Raw genomic sequence first — 22,799 nt, 5'->3', positions numbered from 1 at the left:
GCATTGATACTGTATGGTTCAGTGTTAGGGCAAAGAGTGGGAATGTTAACTCTTACCAACGAACATGACACAGTTGTTAAGGAAGTGATGAGGTAAATGAGCAGGGCATTTAAGGTTGGTTACAAAGTAAGAAAAGACGACTTTCCACTTGGTGGATCAACTGAAATTTTGACTTTTCGTACAAAATAACTGTTGGAACTGCCTTGTGTCATGGAAATGTCAGCTGTTGTAGTTTCTATAGAACAAGGACTGCAACATTTCACCAAGAAAACAGGTACATGTATCCACATGGGACAATCCATGTATAAATGTACAGAAACATTGAAGATGGTCAGAGCAGTGTCAGCCTTTCTCAATGCTGTTTGAAATGGAAAACAAATCCTGCTAAATTTCAGTTTGATAAATCCTTAGTTATACTTGATCTGTGTAAGTTCATCACTGTGTAAGGGACTGTTCCTCGGGAAGCTAGTACTGGCCTTTGGAGAATGTACAGTGCGGATTCAGCTGAATGACAGGAGGAGATAAAGGATGGGAATATGTGCATGGAAAGGGGGAAACAGGAACAGGAGTGTGGGCGGGGCAAACAGTCTTAAAATGTGAGACAAGTACATTGAAGGACTGCAATGATAAAGTACATCAATTATTCAGGTAGAGTGAGGATCTGGAAACCTTCCCCCCAATCACTAACCATGCTGGGAATGAATTGCATCATGCATTGTTAGCACGGACACAATTCTCTTGCACAAACAGACAAAGGGCGAGTGAGGAAAATTGAGCTGCACCATCTGACTGAATGATATGCTGTACCAGTGGGTTTCAGAATTCACCCTTTCTGGGTCTCTGAAAGTGGGGTCCAACTGTCCCTTTCAACAGGGTGTTTTCAGGGAGAGCAGAGGAGAGATGAGGGAGAGCTGTGAATTACTCAGTTATCTTGGTTTAGATTAGATTAGATTCCCTACAGTGAGGAAACAGACGCTTCAGCCCAACAAGTCCACACCGACCCTCTGAAGAGTAACCCACCCAGACCCATTTCCCTCTAACACTTCGAGCAATTTAGCATGGCCCTAACCTAACCTGCACATCTTTGGACTGTGGGAGGAAACCGGAGCACCCGGAGGAAACCCACGCAGACATGGGGAGAATGTACAAACTCCACAGTCGCCCGAGGCTGGGATCGAACCTGGGACCCTGGTCCTGTGAGGCAGTGCTAACCACTGAGCCACTGTGCCACCAGTCTGCTGCCCATCTCAACCATGTCTCCCCTCAGTCACCTCTGCTCCAAAGAAAGAAACCCACTCGGTCCAATTTCTCCACATAACTGAAACTCTGTCCATCCCAGACAACACGCTGGTAAATCTCCCTCTGTACCCTCTCCAGTGTAAACACACCCCTCCTATCATGTGGATTCCAGAACTGCACACAATACTCTCGCTGTGGTTTAACTGAAGTGCACTGGAAATCCAGCCCCATTATTCACCAAGTTCTCAAGAATGTGAGCATTTGATGAAAGCACCACATTGCCCAATTGTGCACAAATATCCAATTTCCGTTCAAGGAATATGCACACCTGTTTTTTTCCGCATTATTGAGAAAATAACTATTGAATTGCAATCAAATTATTATGTGTTGAGACAAAATCAAATCAAGGAAACACAAATTAATAGCTCCATTTCAGATGTGTTGATTTTTTTTAGATTCTTTCAATGATAAACTAGGTTGTGGGGACACCAATTCTCAGTCTCCCGTTCACTGCTTGAAAATTTGTCATTTCTGTTTGTGTGGAAGTGATTTCCATTTGTCCCTTTTACCAGAGGATTTTCAGGGAGAGCAGAGGAATGCTGAGAGGGAGTGCAGAGCTATCAGGGAGTCTTCATTCAGTTCCCCATGTAGAAAGGAGAGAGTGATATGGATGCTCTGTCTTCACAGGCTGGCCCTTACACCTGTATTCTCCACACACTTGGCTGCACTGACCTGCCCAGGAAACAAACAAGAGATTGTCACTGTGCTGAGCTCTCCTGAACACACAACAACTGGTGCTGATTAAAAACCAATCAAATTGTATCTTGCCCTGAACATATCCTCTGCCTCACACACAAACACAGATCCACACTACATATATTTCACATAGATATACACACAAACACACACACACACACAATCACATGCACTTTCTCTCTCTCTCTCACACACATACACACACACACAAAGACACAGACACATATACACACTCATGCACACTCTCTCTCACACAGAATCACACACACACATGCACACACACACACACAATCACAGAGACACAGACACATGCACGCTCTCTCTCTCTCTCACACACATACACACACACACACACAAAGACACAGACACATATACACACTCATGCACACTCTCTCTCATACAGAATCACACACACACATGCACTCACACACACACAATCACAGAGACACAGACACATGCACGCTCTCTCTCTCTCTCACACACATACACACACACACACACAAAGACACAGACACATATACACACTCATGCACGCTCTCTCTCACACAGAATCACATGCACACACACACACATTTACAGAGACACAGACACATGCACGCTCACTCTCTCTCTCACACACACACACAAAGACACAGACTCATGCACGTGCTCTCTCACACAGAATTGCATGCACACAGGAACACGCAGACTCTCTCACACACGCAACAATTTTTTGAGACACTCTCTTGCTGTCCCAACAAGACAATAATGTATATAAAACTGTCAACATGCTCTACTAATTGTTTAATATTGAACCGATTTTACTACACAGTTTTGTTGGTTAAAGAGCAACATTTTGCTCCATTTGTGGTCCACAGATAATAATAAGCATGTCTCTACACTTAAGAGAGATGAAGACCCTTTCCCAAGATGCATCTCTTCAACAAGTGCCTAATATATAGACAACAGAGAAGAAAACCTATCTTCATTAGTACTGAATCATCCCAAATTCAAGTTTTTTAAAAATAATCTTTTGTCACCCTCCTTATAAATTGTTAACTTAATTCATTGATTTTACATCCTAGACAATTCATCTACTTTCACATTATCATTCCCACTGAAGGGACAGCCCCTAACGCCATCTTTTTGAAACAGATAACAGAGGTTGGTTATTGATGAGGTCAGTCCCTGGGAATGGGTTCCAGCAAGTCTGGAAAAGGCAGGGTGCAGATGTTGAATGGTAACTGGGACATCATGGAGGAGAGGGTCAGTCTGTCAGGGAGTAGTCAGAGATTGGATTGGCTTTGGACTGCGTTTCCTGTCAATCTGAATATTCAGCATACAGCATACAGATTTCAATCTTCAGCATACAGATTTCAATCTTCATACCCAACTTCCCTAATCAGCTCTTGGAAGCTCAGAGAACAGAAAACTAAGTTATAAGCATCATTGTCTTTATCCGAGTGAACTGTAAAGGTGGATCTGATCCACATCTTCAGAGAATCCACCAAGAAACCAACATCCCTGCCCATGAACCATCCTAAAAACCACTTAAATACTCTGGCCAGCATTCTTATATCCTTTAATGTATCCCAGCACTGTGTTTTTTTGTCTGTCCATCTGCTGTGTGAATGAGACTGAAAACAAACCTATAGAAATGTAAAGTGTAGACCAATTGGATTACTTTGCTGTTTATATTTATTCTGCAAACATTACTCCTTTTTTTAATAAATTGATGAGTGTTTTGTTTAACACACAAAAAGCAATGTCTCGAATTGGTTATTGGCAGAGTCTGAAACAGATATTTAGAAGTCTAATTAAGAAGCATTGTGTCAATTTTAAGGGTCTATGAATGATTTAAATTTATAGCGTTGTGAATACAGAGGGAGGGAGGATGATTTAATCCATCTGTCTGTCTCCATGTTAAAAGAGTACTTTAATATCATGTGACTTTTCCCAGTCGCAATGGAAAATGAAATGCATCATGGGATTGCAAACTGATGATCCACATCACTCTCCTTGTGCTCTGATATTCGATGTCAGGGCAAATGGATCAAAGGGTATATGGAGAAAGCAGGAACAGGGGACTGAGTTGGATGGTCAGCCATGTTCCTACTGGATGGTGGAGTGCCTGATTGGACTACTCCTGATCCTATTTTCTATGGCCGTTTAAGATCATTTTGACAACACAGCATCATACATCACTTGAAGATTCTTATAACAGAACTGGAACAACTCTCACAACATGTAATTTATTCAGCCACAATAAATACATACATCCCTCTGAATACCTTTTTAAAACGTGCGTAGAGTGAATTTCGATATGTCATGGACTCCGAGAGAAAGGGAATCAATAATAATCTTCGGCCAAAAACATGCGGCTATTAAACACCTCGCACGTGTTTCCCATCCACTGCTTTCAGTTTTGAACTGGGGCTGTGACATTGAAGAGTATCCAGAATGGTTGACTTCTTAAGGGGCATTCAAGGATTGGAGGTCAGGGTCAAATCGTGAGGGTTTGGGTTTAGATTAGGGTTAGGGTTAGGGTTAGGATTAGGTTTAGTGGTAGATTTAGGGTTAGAGGTCAAATTTAGATTAGGTTTTGGGTTAGTTTTAGGGTCAGGTTTAGGGTTAGGGTTAATGTTAGGTTTAGGGTTAGGGTTAAGGTTAGGGTTAGGATTAGGGTTAGGGTTACAGTTTTGGTTTGCGTTATGTTTAGGGTTAGGATTAAGGTTACTTTTAGGGTTAGGGTTAAGGTTAGGGTTAGGTTTAGGGTTAGGGTTACAGTTTTGGTTTGTGTTATGTTTAGGGTTAGGATTAGGGTTAGTGTTAGGATTAGGGTTAAGGTTAGGGTTAGATTTAGGGTTAGGGTTTGGCCTACGATTAGAGATGGGGTTGGGGCCAGGGTTAGGGTGAGGTCTCGGGTTAGGGTTAGGTTTAGGGTTCGGGTTAGGATTGGCTAACCAGCACTGCTCCTCCCTTGATTAACCACTTCAACTACAAGCATCTGGCAGACCCCGAAAATAACAACATTGTGTTGCCAAATTGTCTGCAGTGTCCTTCGAGCAGTGTTAACCTGTATTATCTTTCCAGGCCATTTCCAAACTGTAATAAGCAATGTTTTGCTCTGTCATCTTTTTTAATAAATATACATTGCTGCTCAAAGTTCAAATTTAATTCAACAATTCATCTCCTCGTTGAAATCCAAAACTAAGAAAAATCAGTCGTTAACAGAGAAGGTACAACATGACCTACACTGCATTTACAAGGACCACATTGCAGGCTGGGGAATCGTCTCATAGTCATGCTGTGAAAAATAGCAATTTATTTATAAAAATGCAATACAGATATTGAACAAGGCAACATGGCTAATATCTCAAATGTAAGCCCAATCATCATAGATCATATTCACTCACTCACATATCATTCACAGGCACTGATTTTATAAAGATATTTCCATCCAAATTCTCGCAGAGTGGGTCGCCCTCATCGGGAATACCAGCAGTACCCCACACTGAAAGAGGTGAGGCCATGAGGTGTCGGGCCTTTGATATTTGGATCAGATTTTGTTCTGTCAATTTCAGGGCATTGGGAGGGGAGGTGATGGGGTTTTGTGTGTGAGGGAGGGTTGAATTTTTTCAGATTTACCAGCGCTCAGAAACTCTGATAAGGAACATTCATGAACAATGGAGTTTGGAAACACTTCCAGAATTGGACAGTGTTGCATTCAGCAATGAGAGAAATGTTCCCACCCTAAACTCAGTATTTGAGCTAAAGTCAAGGAAGATTAAATACTTTGAGACCAGGAAAGGTCCACGGAGGGATATGTACCACTGGGAAGCTGCAGATCCACCTGTGTTTGTTACTGAAATGCAGGGAGTGATTCATTGATCAGAGTGAAGGGATTTAGATTAGATTAGATTAGATTAGATTAGATTAGATTACTTACAGTGTGGAAACAGGCCCTTCGGCCCAACAAGTCCACACCGCCCCGCCGAAGCGCAACCCACCCATACCCCTACATTTACCCCTTACCTAACACTACGGGCAATTTAGCATGGCCAATTCACCTGACTTGCACATCTTTGGACTATGGGAGGAAACCGGAGCATCCGGAGGAAACCCACGCAGACACGGGGAGAACGTGCAAACTCCACACAGTCAGTCACCTGAGGCGGGAATTGAACCCGGGTCCCTGGCGCTGTGAGACTGCAGTGCTAACCACTGTGCCACCGTGCCACCCACTATTTCAGAGCCCTCTTCAGCTCCTCTCTGAATTTACTCTGGGTCAGGGCATAAAGGGCAGTGTTTGTACAGGTGCTCAGGTAGAAGACCATATATCAGCGATCATAACAGGATGGCCATAACTGGGGTAAAAATGGTTGTTGGTAATCTTCATCAGTAAGAAAACACTGACCTTGGTCATCCACAACAATATAAATCTGCCCGAGACAACAAACAGCAGGATGATGGATTTCCGCCTGTTGACCATCTCTGCATCTCCTCCCTGGTCCCTGTTACTGGGAGCTCGGAGACCCCTGCGTGCCCGATTTGCCAAGACAATGTGCCTGACGGTCAGAGCATTGAACAGCAGGATGAGGAGGTAGCGGATCAATGGATTAAGAAGCTGGCAGAGCCAGAAAAATGACACCCATCCTGGCAAGGTGAAGAACTCTGGTCTGATGCCACAACCCCAGGGTACACCACCCCATGGACCATATGGTTGGGACTTAAAGTGTAAAGGGATGTTCCTCAAAATGTTCACCAGGCAAACAGTGCTTACCACGGCTGCTGCTGTTTTCTCAGAGCAATATCTGACTTTCAGATTGTGGCAGCAAATGGCCACAAAGCGGTCAAAGGTGAAAGTGATGGTCAACCAGACAGAGCAGTCTACAGCAGCACAGGCCAACACAGCATTTACACTGCACACTGCTGTGTAGAGCAAGAATGAGAGTGGGAAATATCTGTTACCAAGTACATTGATTATTACACCAAACAAAATGACCGATCGATCTGCTGTTGCCATCGAGATTAAATCGAGGGAAGTGCCTTTGGTGATGCCACACTTGCCCCAGCAGAGAATCATAATTCGGCTGGAAGATGAATTGAGAAGTTTGTGGATACAGTGCATCACAAGCTATGGTTGACACAGTGAATATCCACACAACTGACAAAGATGGTGCTATAGTGTTACTCTCACTGATCTAGCAAGCCAAAGCACATAGTTAACACTGCCAGGGGAATTTGTTCAAATCCTGTTATTACATATGGCTAAATTTAAAATTGCTAAAATCTGGAATAAAGACTTGTTTTAAAGGCTAGCATGTAACAACTATCGATTGTCTTCAAAACTCACGAAGCCCACTAATGTGTTCCTTTCCAAGGGTGTTGTGCTCTGTTAGTGTACCTGTACAATCTTCCTTCCAACATAATAGCTCAATTCTGCTTAAAATATCTGATCAATCTATTATTATGACAGAGGAAGAACCAGCCAATGCAAAACTGCCTCCCAATCACTGGATTTGCAAAACAATCAAATGAAAACATGCAATGTCCTGCAAATTTGCTTAATTGTTCTTAACCAGAGAGTATAACTAATACATCTTGTCCCTCAAGTTTGTAACAAAAAAAATTATTCACAGCAGAACACACATAGTCAATAAGACAATTTAAACAATATCTCCAAGTTAAACTCAATAATTCTTTCGCATATACATTCATTCACATGTTAACAGACTGATAAAAGTAAAAAAAATGTAGCTTTCAGTACAACTATCTTAATAATGAATACTAGGTTATTATAAAATCTTTTGATGGCGGGTTGTATCACAGACACTTGAAATGTGAAACTTTCTTGAACTCTGAATTCACTGGTGAATACAAGAAGCTTTCTCAGACCTCTGGACACTTTTAATAATTTCTTAAATTATTTTCTCAGAATTTTCAACAACTCTATAACTCGGGGGAGGTGAGAGAACAAAGCAGAAGTAGCACCATCCAGAAGCTTTTGAAAGAAAAGGAAAACCTGCCTCGTTCTTGTAACCCCAGCAGAATGAGTTGCTATGGATCACACCAAACTCCCTCAAAGTATATGAAAAAGATAGCATAGACTCTAATTTTTCTTATTTTTAGAGGTAATATAAGGTTTTGTGCTCCAGCTGAAATTTGATTGTTCACACCAGGCTTGAAGCAAAACACACTTCAATCTTATGCTACAGTTAAAATACAAACACAACAAAGAAGACTTGATGTACTTAACTCCAGTGGAAACATAACATGATTTTAGCTTAGTTAACGACTGAACAGCATCTGTCTAATATTGTAATGAAGATCTGCATCCCTGGGATTGGCGGGGGGTGGGTGGGGGGGGGGGGGGGGGGGTGAGGGTATCCTCTCTGTTCCATAATCGGTCAATAAACACTTGCAATTCTGTTTCTGCAAGCATTCACACTTTATTCAAACTCGGCCGGGCACAGATTATCCAGTCACACAGACATTAGACACTCCCGTGTTCCTTGGAGAAACTGTGTACATGACTTAAGACAAAGACAATTTTATGCTTTTTTTTTGAGAGAAGTGCAGGCTATAATCACAGAGTACATTCAAACAATTAACAATCAATTTTAATGAAATGACTTTATTGACAGCAACTTAGCTCAATGATGTTTCCCGGGAACCACATTTGTTTTTCAATATTCAAGTACTCCTATCTCGTGAACCTAGTCTCTGCACCTGCACTTGCAAGTTCTGTTAGTAATGTCTTATCTTGTCTAATTATTTCTACGCTGTAAAGGAAGCATTGTCTGCTAATCTTTGTTGAGACAGACTGTGGTTAATTCAGCTTTTAGCAGGGTTAAAAGCCATTTTCTGCAGTTTTAAGCAGAATTGACAATTTGCAGCCTAGAAGTCATTTTGTCATGCTATTTGCATTAAGAAGCCATTTTATTGCTGCCTTTGAAGTTAAGAGCATGTATTAAATGGTTGTTCCTGACTACAACTAGTTATTCCAGCCGAGATTCAGCTTTCAGATCCACGGTAATATCTTGTAAACACACACTTGGCAAAGGCAAATACAGTTTAAAAAATTGTCTCACTTGTAATTCTAGCAGCAGGAAGATTACCCAAACTTTTAGTTGTAAGAGGCAGAGGAATAGCAATTTCCACTTTCAGCTTCAAGACCCAGCAAACAGTGAAAGTAAAGTTTTCCCATGTGCTTCACTATCCTCAATTACTTTAACTGTAATAATATTTTTCATATATCCCTTTTCTTTACAACATGCTCGCAAAATATATTCTGAATGTTCATTTTTTTTGCACGGACGTGATGGGCCGAAGGGCCTGTGTCTGTGCTGTACTGTTCCATGTTCTGAAAGCTAACCTGTCCTTGCAAAACTGGGTGGTTCTCTCATCCAAAGCTGCAACTTACACAAGACTCCTTCAACGATTGAGTTTTATATGATGACATACCCATCAGAGATTGACAGAATTATAGAGTTCAGAAGGATCCCAATCCATTCATAACACTGACTCAAAAGAAATATTCAACTATCCTCACAGTCTCATTGCTCTGAACTTTCCTGACAGTTTTTTTTTTGATTTTGATCTTTTCCTGCACTTATTCAAAACTCCCTTAGAAATTGTTCCCCTTTATATCATCGCAACATCTACTCAGGAAGGGAACTAAAAGTATCCTGATTGTTGCATGGATTCAAATCTTATTTCACGTCTGGCCCTTTCAAATATCCTTTCCTCTGGCATGAAAAATAATCTTGCATTGAGACATTATTTACCCTTTACTTGCACTGTGTTACACCATGATGGCAACTCTTCTGCCGATTAAACCAAACAGCCAGAAAACCTTACCTCGCCTCGTAATCTGTTAAAGTATGAGTGAAAGAGAACTATCCAAATTCCACTTTCCACAAATAAATTCCCTGTTAAATTTACAGCAATTTGATGTTTTTAAAACCAGACAGTTGTTTTAGTATCTTGGGGCATAATTTAAACTGATTGGTTAAATTTGAACTGCTGTGTAAACATGGAGGAGGAAGTGAGGGCTGCAGATGCTGGAGATCAGAGAGGAGAGTGTGTTGCTGGAAAAGCTCAGCAGGTCAGGCAGCGCTCAAGGAGCAGGACAATAGACATTTTGGACATAATCCTGATGAAGTGCTTTTGCGTGAAACATTGATTCTTCTGCTCCTCGGATGCTGCCAGACCTGCTGTGCTTTTCCAGCACCACTCTCTCGACTGCTGTGAAAATAATTCTGGTATCTAAATTACAGCTACAAGTTACATCTTCAAATTGTCCAGTGCACTTTGGGCCTGCAGTCAGTCACATGACAGGTGCTTGCCAACTTTCAACTCTCTTAAACATACAGTACATGCCTTCAACTTCATAACAACTGTCATAGCTTTAAAAACCTAAATAATTTCTCAACGTCCCTCTCAGTTCTAAGGTCAATGCTCAAGTTCTTTCATCTATCACTACACTGAAGATTCTCATCCTTAGTGCAACTATCTTCCCGAGTACAATGCATGAAACACTGCAGAGATGTGATGCTCTGTGCTCCCAGTTTCTGGGTTAATAGCTTCACTGTAAAACCACAAGGTCCCAGATTTCGAAGTCACATTTCTGATGCCTAACCATTAAATAGAGACAGACTACAATCATTTAAACAAGGTGAGATGATCTTCTCACCTGGAATACAGACAACTGCAAGGTAACTTGCAGAAAACAAACCGAATCTCTCAAACTATTGGACTTTGCATGATGGGTGACCCTATTCTCTGAGTCCGCAGGCAAATTTCAGAAACCGAATTGTCAATGATTCCTCATATACACAGAAAGATGAGCCCGTTGTGATACAATCCATGTTACATCCAGTCTACTGAGCAGACTCATTAAGCAAATTCCTGTGATGTTGTACATTCCCTCTGCACTGGCCTTTTGAAAATAGAAGAAAATAAAAATCCTAACCTCTCCCCTTTCCCACCCCAAGACTTTCATGAACAATTAAGTGGTCTGTTTTTCAAACTGATCATTGCAGCGTTGGCTATGATTGGTTTTGGAAAGGGGAGCTTATTTGAATTTGCTCCTTACATCAGTCACCAAGATCCTGTGGGTGTAGTGACTGAAGCCCAGAGTTGTGTGAGTTTATACTGTTCCCCTGGACATTGTGGACAGCGAATAAATTCTCAGCTCGAAACCAAGGGAAATCTCCCTTGTTCTGCTACTGTTGTAGAAAGTTACCATTTGAGCTATAAAGGACTCATTGTATTCAATATATGTGGAGGTTGGATCCTCCCACTCCAGAACAGGGCCCCAGAACAGACACATTGAGTGCCTCCATCAGAAATAAAGTTGATCTTTCCCTGAAATCTCCCTTTGGAGAACCAGCCTTCCTTTTCTCCCAGAATTCAGTTCAGTTCTTGCCCATGTTGACGCTCAGATGGTGATGTTTTGGTTGGGTGAGAGTGCCAAGGCATGTGGAGGCATGGTGGTCGAGCAAGGAGAGAGACGGAGCAGCCATGGTGTGACAGAATGGGCTCAGAGGGCAGAATGGACTCCTTCTTTGATTTTTCTACCCTTTTGTACCTGAGCACGTGAGGGAAAATCTCACATCACAGAATGGCCGATTGTGATACTTTATAAGTGACAAGAAATGAAACATTGCACACAGCAGTAAGATTCCTCATTCTACGTACAACAGTCAGTGGGTATTAGTCAAAACAAGAACAAATCAACAACATGATAGTGTCCAAGCTGATTGTCCCATGAGACAGAATGATACCTGGCTTGATAGATCATCTTGAAACATAAAACATAGGAGCATGAGAAGGCCATTCATCCCAATGATTTAATGTCAATCCCATTTGATATGATCATGGCTGATCATCCAATTCAGTCCTGTGTACCTGCGTTCTCCCCCATACCCTTAGATCCCTTTAGCTTTCAGAACTATATCTGACTCCATCTTGAAAACATTCCATGTTTTGCCCTCAGCAGTTTGATATGATAAACAATTCCAGAGGCTCGCCACACTATAGTTGAAGATATTTGTCCTGGTGTCTGCCTTAAATGGTTTATCCCGTCCCTTAAACAGTGACCTTGGTTCTGGAATCATTAATTTTTGGGGTTTGTTAATCTCGTGGTTTGTCACTGTGACATCCCCACACCATGGCATCAAAGGCTTTGTTGACAACAGAAGTTTATTGGAAAACAGAGACAAAAAACAAGCACTTATTTAGCACAGAAGACTGTTTTCCATGAGCTTAACATTCAAAATATTCAACATTTCATGCAAACCTGTCCTTCAGGAGACTCATGCAAAGAGAAATCACATGCCTCTGCCATGTATTTCAGTTTCTCATTGACGAGTTCCTTCTGCAGTCTTTCCCATTGTCTATGGAGACAACTTCACAATGGCTTTTGAAGAAATGGTATTTTCATAGAAGTATTTGGTTCTAAAGTTTCTCACTTCTATGGACTGGTGTATTTTCATCCAATCTTTCAGGAATCTCCACAAACTGTTTGAGGGACTGAGGGTGGAACAGATACGGAGGATGTTGGAAAAGTTGGAGGGTGTTACTGAGATAGGGAGGAGGTGTAGTGACGGGAAGGTGTTACAAAAGTAGGGAGGGCTATAGAGACTGGGTGCAGTTGCAGAGATAGGGAGAAGTAGAGAGGCTGGAGGGGGTTACAGAGATAGGGAGGGGGTGTAGGGGCTGGAGGGGGTTACAGAGATAGGAAGGGGGTGTAGGGGCTGGAGGGGGTTACAGAGATAGGAAGGGGGTGTAGGGGCTGGAGGAGGTTACAGAGATAGGGAGGGGGTGTAGGGGCTGGAGGAGGTTACAGAGATAGGGAGGGGGTGTAGGGGCTGGAGGGGGTTACAGAGATAGGAAGGGGGTGTAGGGGTGGATGAGGTCACAGAGATAGGGAGGGGGTGCAGGGACTGGAGGGTGTTGCAGAGTTAGGGAGGGGTTGTAGGGACTTGAGGGGGTTACTGAGATAGGGAGGGGGTGTAGGAGCTGGTGTGGGTTACAGAGATAGGGAGGGGGTGTAGGGGCTGGTGTGGGTTACAGAGATAGGGAGGGGGTGTAGGGGCTGGAGGGGGTTACAGAGGTAGGGAGGGGGTGTAGGAGCTGGTGTGGGTTACAGAGATAGGGAGGGGGTTGTTGGCCTGTCGATCAAAAATAGAACAAAGTTTGCTCTTTAATCAAGAAAATAGCAGTAAAGTTTGTTCAATATTAAAATAATTATTTGAGCATATTGACAGTTTTACTTACATTGTTGTCTGGTTCAGACAGCAAGATCATATCTTAGAAAAATTGTGCATGTGAGATACTCTGTGTGTTTCTGTGTGTGTAGGTGTATGTGTGTGTGTGAGGGAGAAAGCGAGTGTGTATGTGTTTGTGTGTGTGAGGGAGAAAGCGTGTGTGTATGTGTTTGTATGTGTAAGTGTGTGTGTATGTGTTTGTGTGTGTGTGGAAGAAAGCATGTGTGTGTGTTTGTGTGTGTGCATCTGTGTGTGTGTTTGTGTGTGTGTGTGTTTGTGTGTGCATCTGTGCGTGTTTGTGTTTGTATATGTGTGAGGGAGAAAGTGTGCGTGTGAGTGCATGTTTGAGTGTATGTGTTTGTGTGTGTGAGGGAGAAAGTGTGTGTATGCGTATGTGTGTATGTGCGCGTGTGTGTAGGAGAAAGTGTGGGTGTGTGTGTGCGCACATGTGTGTCTATGTGTGTGTGTGTGTGTGTGAGAGAGAGAGAGACGGTGTGTTCAGGGCAAGACAAAATTTGATTTGCTTTTACTCAACACCAGTTGTTGTGTGTTCAGAAGAGCTCCTTTCTGTACAGGGAACTAAACCAAGATAACTGAGTAGCTGACAGCTCTCCCTCACCTCTCCTCTGCTCTCCATGAAAACCCCCTGTTGAAACGGACAATTGAACCCCACTTTCAGAGACCCAGAAAGGGTGAATTCTGAAGCCCACTGATGTGGCATGTCATTCAGTCAGATGGTGCAGCCCAATTTTTCTCACTCACCCTTTGTCTGTTTGTGCAAGAGAATTGTGCCGGTGCTAACAATGTATGATGCAATTCATTCCCAGCATGGTTAGTGATTGGGGGGAAGGTTTCCAGATCCTCACTCTACCTGAATGATATCAGTCCTTCCTTGCACTTGGCTCACATTTTAGGACTATTTGCCCCACCCACACACCCGTTCCTATTTCCCCCTTTCCACACACATAATTCCATCCTTTATCTCCTCCTGTCATTCAGCTGAATCCACACTGTACATTCTCCAAAGGCCAGTACCATCTTCCTGAGGAGCGGTCCCTAACACAGTGATGGACGTTCACAGATCAAGAGTAACCATGGGTTTATCAAACTGAAGCCTAACTGGGTTCCCTTTCCATTCCAAACACTATTGAGAAATGTTAACACTGCAGTGACTGTCTTGAATGTTTCTTGAACTCCTCGTCCTGATTGTCACGCGTGGATAGATGTATCTGCTTTCTTGGTGCAATGTTGAATTCTTAGTTTGTAAAAAGTACCACACTGACCATCCTGTGAGCCAAGGAACTTCCTACTGTTAGATTGCACGAAAAGTCAAAATTTCAGTCTCTCTGCCAGATGGAAAGTCATATTTTCATACTTTATGACAAACGTTAAATACACCGCTCGTTTCCTCATCATTTCCTTAACAACTGCTCCATGATCATTGGTAAGAGTTAGCATTCTCAGTCCGTGTCTTCACTCCGAACAATATAGCATCAATGATGGTTTTTGGATTGAATTTGCATTCTTGCTCTTTGTCCTGATGAGTGCAAGTCAAAAATTGCAACAACATATGTCCTTCCTCAACAATATTTTGATTAGTTTATCCATTGTGTGTCTGGAGTCATGACACAAGATCCATGGTTGAAGAGAAAAAAACACAGCAGATCTGTCCAACAGTGCCTATTAACATGACTGGAACAAATTAAGCAACTTGGTGATATGAACAAATGCATAATTGTTGCTGAATGTGCCATGATGTTGGGTTCCACTGGAATTGGACCCATTACACCTGGGTGTTGTATTGAATTCGAGCAGAGTGAGTTCAGGTGTGTGAAAGCTGCATGAGCTGAGCTCAGTTGAGTTCCAATGGACTCAGCTGGATGGAGATGGTTTCAGTTGGACTTCAATTGATGGAGCAGCAATGGGCTCAATTAAAATCCATCTGATCGTTTAATTGTTTTCTTCAGTAGAAGATTGTTACAAATTGATAATCATCACAAAAGAGTTTGATGTGAACTTTACCACCTGTTTGAGAAATAAAATGTTCCCTGTGTTTTTTTTTTAAATTTCAATTGCAAGTCCAATTTCGGTGCTACTTAATATTCAAAGCAGAGTTGCGAACTCCCTCTTGACAAGATAAAGGACAGCAGTCTATTTTTGGAACGTAAGTCCAGGATGCCAACCCTCCATGGACAATAATATATAGAGTGGTTGACATGTGAAAGAAAACTGAAAGAAGTTGGATAATGAAAAAAAGTAGAAAATCGAACACTGCCAGAATAGTGATTGGAAAGCAAGTACAAGTATTATCTTAAGGAGCATTCTTTAGGGAGTGCTGTTTACAATCCTTTTGCATCTCCATGTGGAATATGCCAGTGTTGTGGGGCTGTACAATGTAATGTGAATGATTTTTAAGAGAGTGTTTAATAGACTGGAACAGACACCAGATGTCACACACGTGGTTTACGATCATGTATAAGGGAGTGTTGATTCTTATCCCAGGAGCTCAGTCCAGACTCCAAGCCCTGCGCGAGAGTTAATGAATGAGATCACCCAACATTAACAATGCAAGGACCAATAATTCTGCAGGTCTTATTCGCTTTCTTCCATTTCTTTGCAATTGTCTGTGTTCCAGGTGAGGAGATCTTCCCCGTTACTGAATGTGGTGTTTATAGTTCTGTCTGTGTTTTATGGTGAGATATTTGATGGATTACTTTGGAACCGAGATGTGGGTGGACTGCTTGAAGGAGTGACCTTGGGGAAGCTGCAGTGCCATTTTGCTGGAATGTTACCAGGAATGAGAATCTTCAGTTGTATGGAGAGAGGAAAGAGGCTGCCCAGTGTTATTACAACTGAACATGAAGAAGGTGGGTATAGGGACCATGGGCAGAGTAAACCCTAAACCTGAAGACCATTTCTCTTGAGCCTGCTTCACCAATAAATCAGATCTTGGCTGTTCGGAAATTCCTCACATCCTGCTCTTTCTCTGCAATCCTTGATTTCCCCGACTGACCAAAAAAATCCAAAATGAAGGATGAGAAGATGGCTGTAGGAGCTGCTCTGTTTTGAGGTATTTTAGGTGTTGGAGGTCACTTCCTCGAATTCCAGGAGCAGAAATTACTGTTTTGTATGCTGTTGCCTTGTGTTGGAACTTTGGGGAAAAAAACCCTCAAAAAAACAGCACTTTCAAAAGACAGAAAGACAGACAAAAGGCAGCGAACACATTGTCAGTGAGGGAGAGAGGTAACTGGCCCAGCAGTGAATCTGCACAGTTGCTACCTTTGCTGTTTGAGTTCCTGTATCTCTGGACATCAGAATTGGTCGAGGAAAAAGTTTAAAAAGTGAAATTCACAGCTGACCTTGGAGGAACCTATGTGGGAGAGCTCACAGCACAGGAACAGATAAATGCATAGTTTTCAATGTGTAATCTTGCTATATGGTTGCTGTACTGAATAGAATGGGTTCTTTCTTGATTTTTAATTTTATTGAAATCTGCCTCTTGATTAATTTTTTAAAATATAAACCAGAAGTACTAAGTTAGCCTGGAGCATTGTTTTTGTTTAGAGCAAACAGATCATGTTATTTTCTGTATCTATTGATTGTGAAGGAGCAAAGATGATCTTTTTTAGAGTTACATGCTCATCCTGTCAGATGTGGGAGTTTAGGGAGAGTTTCCATGTTACTGATTATTTTGTCTGCAGTAAGTGTGCTTGGTTGCCAATTCTATCAGATCGCATGGATTGGTTGGAGCAAAAGTTCGAGGTAATGAGGAATTTACAAGAGCTAGAGGGTGTGATGGATGACAGTTATAGGAAAGGAGAAAAACGGCAGATACAGTCAAATGGATGGGTTAACTCCAGGAAAGCTAGGAGGGGTAGTGCAGGTTGTGCAAGAGTCTCCTGTGACTATTCCCATTTCAAACAAGTATGCTGTTTTGGAAAATGGAGGGGGTGATGGACTCTCAGGGGAACGTAGCATGAAAGCCCAGTTTCTGATATTGAGACAGGCTATAATGCAATGAGGGGTAAGTCGGGTTCCAAGCAATCAATTGCGATAGGGGAATATACAGTCTGAGGCACGGACAGACATTTCTGTGGCCAGCAGCAATAAATCAGAATGGTGTTGCCTCCCTGGTGCTAGGATAAAGGATGTTGAAGAGAGGGTGCAGAATGTTCTCAAAGAAGAGAGGGGCCCGGCAGGATGTCATTGTACACATTGGGACCAACAACATAGGATGGGAAAATGATGAGATTCTGAAGGAAGAATGTATGAAGTTGAGCAGAAATGTTTTTAAAAAATGAGATCCTTGAGAGTGGTAATATCTGGAATACTCCTGGTGTTACGATCTAGTGAGAGTAGGAGTAGGAGGAGAGAGCAGATGAAGTCATGGTTGAGGAACTGGTGCATGGGAGAAGGTTTACACTTTTCAATCATTTGAATCTCTTCTAGGGTAGAAGTGAACTGTACAAGAAGGATGCATTGTACCTGAATTGGAAGGGGTCAAATATACTGACAGAGAGATTTGCTAGAGCTGCTCAGGAAGATTTAAACTAGTAAGGTGGCGGGGGGGTGGCAAGGGTGGTAGTAAGGTAGCATCACACCCTCTAGCTCTTGTAAATTCCTCATTGCCTCTAATTTTTGCTCCAATCAATCCATGCGATCCAATAGAATTGGCAACCAAACACACTGCAGACAAAATACTCAATAACATGAAAACTCTCCCTCAAGTCCTCCAGCCGACAGGTTGAACATGGAACTCGACAAAAGACCATCTTGCAGATAATGCATTGAGAACTTTAATCTCTCATCATCCATCAGCATTCCATTCAAATCAAATTCAGAATGCTAGGATAGGCATAACATCTGTCATTTGCTCTCGATGTGAAATCAAACACCTCATGCGGTTTGCCACATGGTCATTTCACCTTCACTCTCTTCTTCGTCAAGAATATATTGGTTCGAATTTGTAATCATTCACTCAGTGCATATTTATCTTGTTATACAAAGGAGAGTTCTGTGTGGAATCAATTAGAATGAGGCAGTTTTGTCCAACTTATAACTAGCTCATCCCAATTGCATGTTGAGGATTTATAACTCCCATTCAGTTTAGCTTTCTCCCCCTACTCAGTTGTTTTGGTTCAATTGTTTGCATCAGTTGAATTTCAAAATTCTGTGTTCAGAATTAACTCCAGAATTTCAGCACAATTCTAAACTTTGCCCTGCTGAGCAGTACTGATGGTGTGCTAGTCAGTCTGAGATGCTGATTCCACATGCGGTATCAAGCCAACACAGCTTCTGCCTGCTTTATTGGATATTAAATATCCCAAGGCACCAGTAATACTTGGTTTCCTCACCAATCCCTCTCCCTCAATCAGCATCACACAAAAAATTAACAGCAACTATCTATGATTCTGGCTGTGGGAACTTGGTCAATCTTGGTTATGCCCTTCCTTAATTAGAAAATTTATCATTTCTAAGACATACATCGTAGATGATAAAGTATTTCTAGGCATCTGGTGGTTATCCATTTAAAATCCTTCTTGTACTTCTTGCTGTAACTGTCCCTGTCTTGTTTTTGATATTGATGCCTACTGCAGCAGTGAAGGTTCATGATCTCACATGTAGAATAATTTTTCAATGTCTCTTCCAGCTAACTTAATGACGATTGTGATTCTCTCTCGTGGAAAGTGTGGCATCACCAAAGGTATATCCACCTACCTCATTTCCATGGCAACAGCAGATCTTCTCGTCATTGTATTCAGTGTAATACTCACAACACTTGGTTTCAAATATTTCCCAGTTTCCTTCCTGTTTTACACAGCGGTGTGCAGTTTTAACATCATCATGGGCTATGCTGCTATTGACTGCTCCGTCTGGTTGACCATCGCTTTCACCATTGATCGCTTTGTGGCCATTTGTTGCCACAATCTGAAAGCCAGGTATTGCTCTGCCAGAACAGCAGCCTCAGTGGTAACCATTGTCTGGTCAGTGAGCATTTTGAGAAACATTCCATTTTACTACAAATACCAATCTTTGGGCACATGGGGTGGTGTGCCCTGGGGCTGTGGCATCAGACCAGAGTTCTTCATCTTGCCAGGATGGCTGGTGTTTTTCTGGATCCACCACCTGCTGAACCCATTAATCCCCTACCTCCTGATCCTGCTATTCAATGCTCTGACTGTCAGGCACATTGTCTTGGCAAATCGGGCACGCAGGGGTCTCCGCGCTCCCAGTAACAGGGACCAGAGAGGAGATGCAGAGATGGTCAACAGGCGGAAATCCATCATCCTGCTGTTTGTTGTCTCGGGCAGTTTTATATTATTGTGGATGACCAAGGTCAGTGTTTTCTTACTGATGGAGATTACTAACGCCCATTTGTTTCGAAGTTATGACCATCCTGTTATGATCGCTGACATATCTGGGAGTATGCTCTTCTACCTGAGCTCCTGTACAAACACTGCCCTTTATGCCCTGACCCAGAGTAAATTCAGAGAGGAGCTGCAGAGGGCTCTGAAATATCCCTTCACTCTCATCAGTGAATGTATCCCTACATCAAAATAAGAAATGCGGTTGAGACGGGAGCACAGTTTATGTCCCTCGCTGAGGTCTCTCTAGTTTCGGGACTTCACCTGAATTTCCCTGTTATGTTCCGTGCAACTGGGAGAAGAGAAGAAATTTCTTCATCCGTGAGATGTACACGTGTGTGGCTCGACAGGAGGACTAGTTCATGTCTATTAGTCCTTTCTCTGGTTATTTCTCTATTACTGTACTCTAGCCCTTGGACCAAGAGAACACATCACCCCTTTCCTTGCGAGAGTGAGAAGTCACATGACTGCAGTTTGCAGTCCAACAGGTTTATTTGAAATCGCAGGCTTTCAAAGGGCTGCTCCTTTGTCAGGTGAAGTCCTTCCCCAGCCCAACAACACCACTTCCACATCATTTCTTTGAGAAACAGAGTTGTCCAACCGTCTTAAAAAAATTACGGTCAGTTTGTTAAAGCTGCATTGATGCGTGGGCACATCTCTCTTCCTATGAGATTTCAGATAGTTGATGTCACTTTGACCCACTCTGCTTCTCAATGTGGAGAGTGTGCATTCTCCACCCTGCACGATATCCCTTCCAGCACAGACTCTATTGCAATTGTCCAATTCGCCCCAAAGCCCTGTGGAGTGCAATGTCTTTTGGATTGTATTTTAATATTCAGCCCTGCGGACGGTGGTCTGGATTCCCTGCTGGGCTGCATCCTGACCAAGAGTATGAGAACGGTCTGACTGGAAAACTTCCCTCACCTCCTTTTCTCTGCTTTATTACACATTGGAGGTGATTCTGTCCATGTCTGAGAGAGTATTCATGAGGCAATGAATAAAAAATGAACAAAAATGCATGCTGTCAATATTATGTCTCCATTTTACTTCATTCTATTTCCCAACCTCACATGATCTGCAATCAAACACACTTAAAATGGTCTTCAGGGAGAAAAGAACATCTCAGGGTTTAAGGTAATACTTTCAACATGAGACACATCATTGAAGCTGTTCCTCTCTCCACACATTCATAATTTGTCTGCATCTCTTTTACTTTCATTCCTTTCTCATTCCCTCCATCTGTTGTTTCTACATTAATTCACTACTGTTTAGGGGCGGCACAGTGGCTCAGTGGTTAGCACTGCTGCCTCACAGCACCAGGGTCTCAGGTTCGATTCCAGCCTCGGGGCGACTGTCTGTCTGGAGTTTGCACGTTCTCCCCGTGCCTGCGTGGGTTTCCTCCAGGTGCTCCAGTTTCCTCCCACATTCCAAAGATGTACAGGTCAGGTGAATTGGCCATGCTAAATTTCCCATAGTATGAGGTGCATTAGTCAGAGGGAAATGGGTCTGGGTGGGTTACTCTTTGGAGGGTCGGTATGGACTGGTTGTGCCGAAGGGCCTGTTTCCACGCTGTCGGGAATCTAAACTCATTCGACGGACATCAGTGGGATTGGATAGACTGACATATATTACTTATCCCTAATTACGCAGGGGACAGTTTAGAGTGAAGCACATTGCGGTGGGTCTGGAGTCACCTATAGGTTCAGACTGAGCAAAGACGGTAGGTTTCATTTCCCTGAAGGGAATGAGTGAACCAAATGGTACTTTATCCCTCAACAATCAAGGACTGTTTCATGTTCATCCTGAGGTTCTTAATTCCAGATTTGTATTGAAGGGAAAACTCCATGGTAGGATTTGGACTCAGATCCCTAGAACATTATTAGTGTCATCGGAATGAACAACCCAGTGATAACAAGGCCATCACCTTATCCTACGTTCCCTTCCCTTCCTCTCCTTTTATCTCCACTGAACCCTTCAGGTCTCTCTTTCTCTTATTCTCTCCCTATCTGATGACAATGTAGTCAATTAAATTAAGATGAATATTTTGGAATTGATTGATATTGATGTTGTCACTGTACCGAGAAACAGTGAAAAGTGTTGTTTTCCATGGCTGTACAGGCAGATTGTACCATACAAAGTGCATCAGGGTAGCAGAACCGAGTGTAGTATACAGTGTTACAGCCACAGAGAAGGTGCACGGAGAGAAATCGTCATCAACATTTGAGCTGTCCGTCCAAAAGTCTGATAACAGCGGGGAAGAAACTGTTCTTGAATCTGTCTGAACATGTATTCAAACGTTTATGTCTTTTGGCTGACAGAAGGGGATGGAAGAGTATAACTGGGGTGGGAGGGCTGTTTGATTGTGATGGTTGCTTTCCAGACACAATGGGACAAGTAGATGGAGTAAGTGGATTGAAGGCTGCTTTGTGTGATGGACTGGGCTGTATTCACAACACTCTGCAGTTTCTCACCACCTTGGGAGAAGCAGTAGCCACACCACACTGACATGCACCCAGGCAGCGTTCTTCCTGTGGGAAATCTGTAACAATTGTCCTAACGCTGTGTCGCCTCGCCCTCAGTCTCTTTTGTGGGTTCTTGTCTCAATGCTGCTTGAGATCCGACCGACAATGACGGTGTCATCAGCAACCTTGTAAATGGAGTTGGGGCAGAAAATGGCCACACAGCCGTGAGTGATGAAGGCGCAGAGAAGAGGGCTTGGTATGCAGACCTGCTGGGCTCTGTTGTTGAGGGTGACGCTGGAGAAGACGTTGTCGCCTTGTCTTACCGATTGAGGTCTGTGGGTCAAGAAGTCGAGGGTCCCGTTACAGAGGGGGATACCAAAACCGTGGTCTCTGAGCTTCGAAATGAGTTTGTTTGGAATTATTGTGTTGGAGGTTAAACTGTAGTCAATGAGTAGGACAGTGACATAGACCTCCTTGTTAACCAGTTGTTCCAGTAGTGAGGGTAGGGCCAGGGAGATAGCTCCTGCCATTTACTTGTTGCATTCAGAGGCAAATTGGAAAGGATTGAGGCATTCTGGGAGGCTGGAGCTGATGTGAGTAATGACTGACCTCTCAAAGCGCTTCATAATGCTGGAGATCTGAACCACTAGGAGATAGTCATTGACACACACTGCATGATTTTTCTGTGGCTTTGGGATCATGGTGTTTTCTTGAAGCTGGTG

General features: G+C 42.7%; 1 protein-coding gene across 1 annotated transcript; it reads left to right on the top strand.

The window, feature by feature from the left end:
- The first annotated feature begins 6,974 nt into the window (after positions 1–6,974).
- LOC148139415 (putative G protein-coupled receptor 139) lies at positions 6,975–19,811 on the top strand. Its single transcript, XM_087980944.1, has 5 exons — positions 6,975–7,086; positions 11,022–11,122; positions 15,886–16,117; positions 16,321–16,338; positions 18,901–19,811. The coding sequence occupies exons 1-5, from the start codon at positions 6,975–6,977 to the stop codon at positions 19,809–19,811; spliced, it is 1,374 nt and encodes a 457-aa protein (XP_087837070.1).
- Positions 19,812–22,799: the final 2,988 nt, after the last annotated feature.

Source organism: Chiloscyllium plagiosum, unplaced genomic scaffold (assembly GCF_037043375.1).
Source record: "Chiloscyllium plagiosum isolate Xiang-an unplaced genomic scaffold, Cpla_swu_hap1 HiC_scaffold_38, whole genome shotgun sequence".
Taxonomy (NCBI): Eukaryota; Metazoa; Chordata; class Chondrichthyes; order Orectolobiformes; family Hemiscylliidae; genus Chiloscyllium; species Chiloscyllium plagiosum.
This window is presented reverse-complemented; position numbering and strand designations above follow the sequence as displayed.

Excerpts from the sequence above, each read along its gene's own strand:
- LOC148139415 (XM_087980944.1), top strand. The coding sequence starts at position 6,975 with ATGACCGATCGATCTGCTGTTGCCATCGAGATTAAATCGAGGGAAGTG. Across the intron at positions 7,087-11,021 it reads GCTGGAAGATGAATTGAGAA|CGTTGGCTATGATTGGTTTT; the intron begins GTTTGTGGATAC and ends TGATCATTGCAG. Across the intron at positions 11,123-15,885 it reads TGACTGAAGCCCAGAGTTGT|GTGAGGAGATCTTCCCCGTT; the intron begins GTGAGTTTATAC and ends TCTGTGTTCCAG.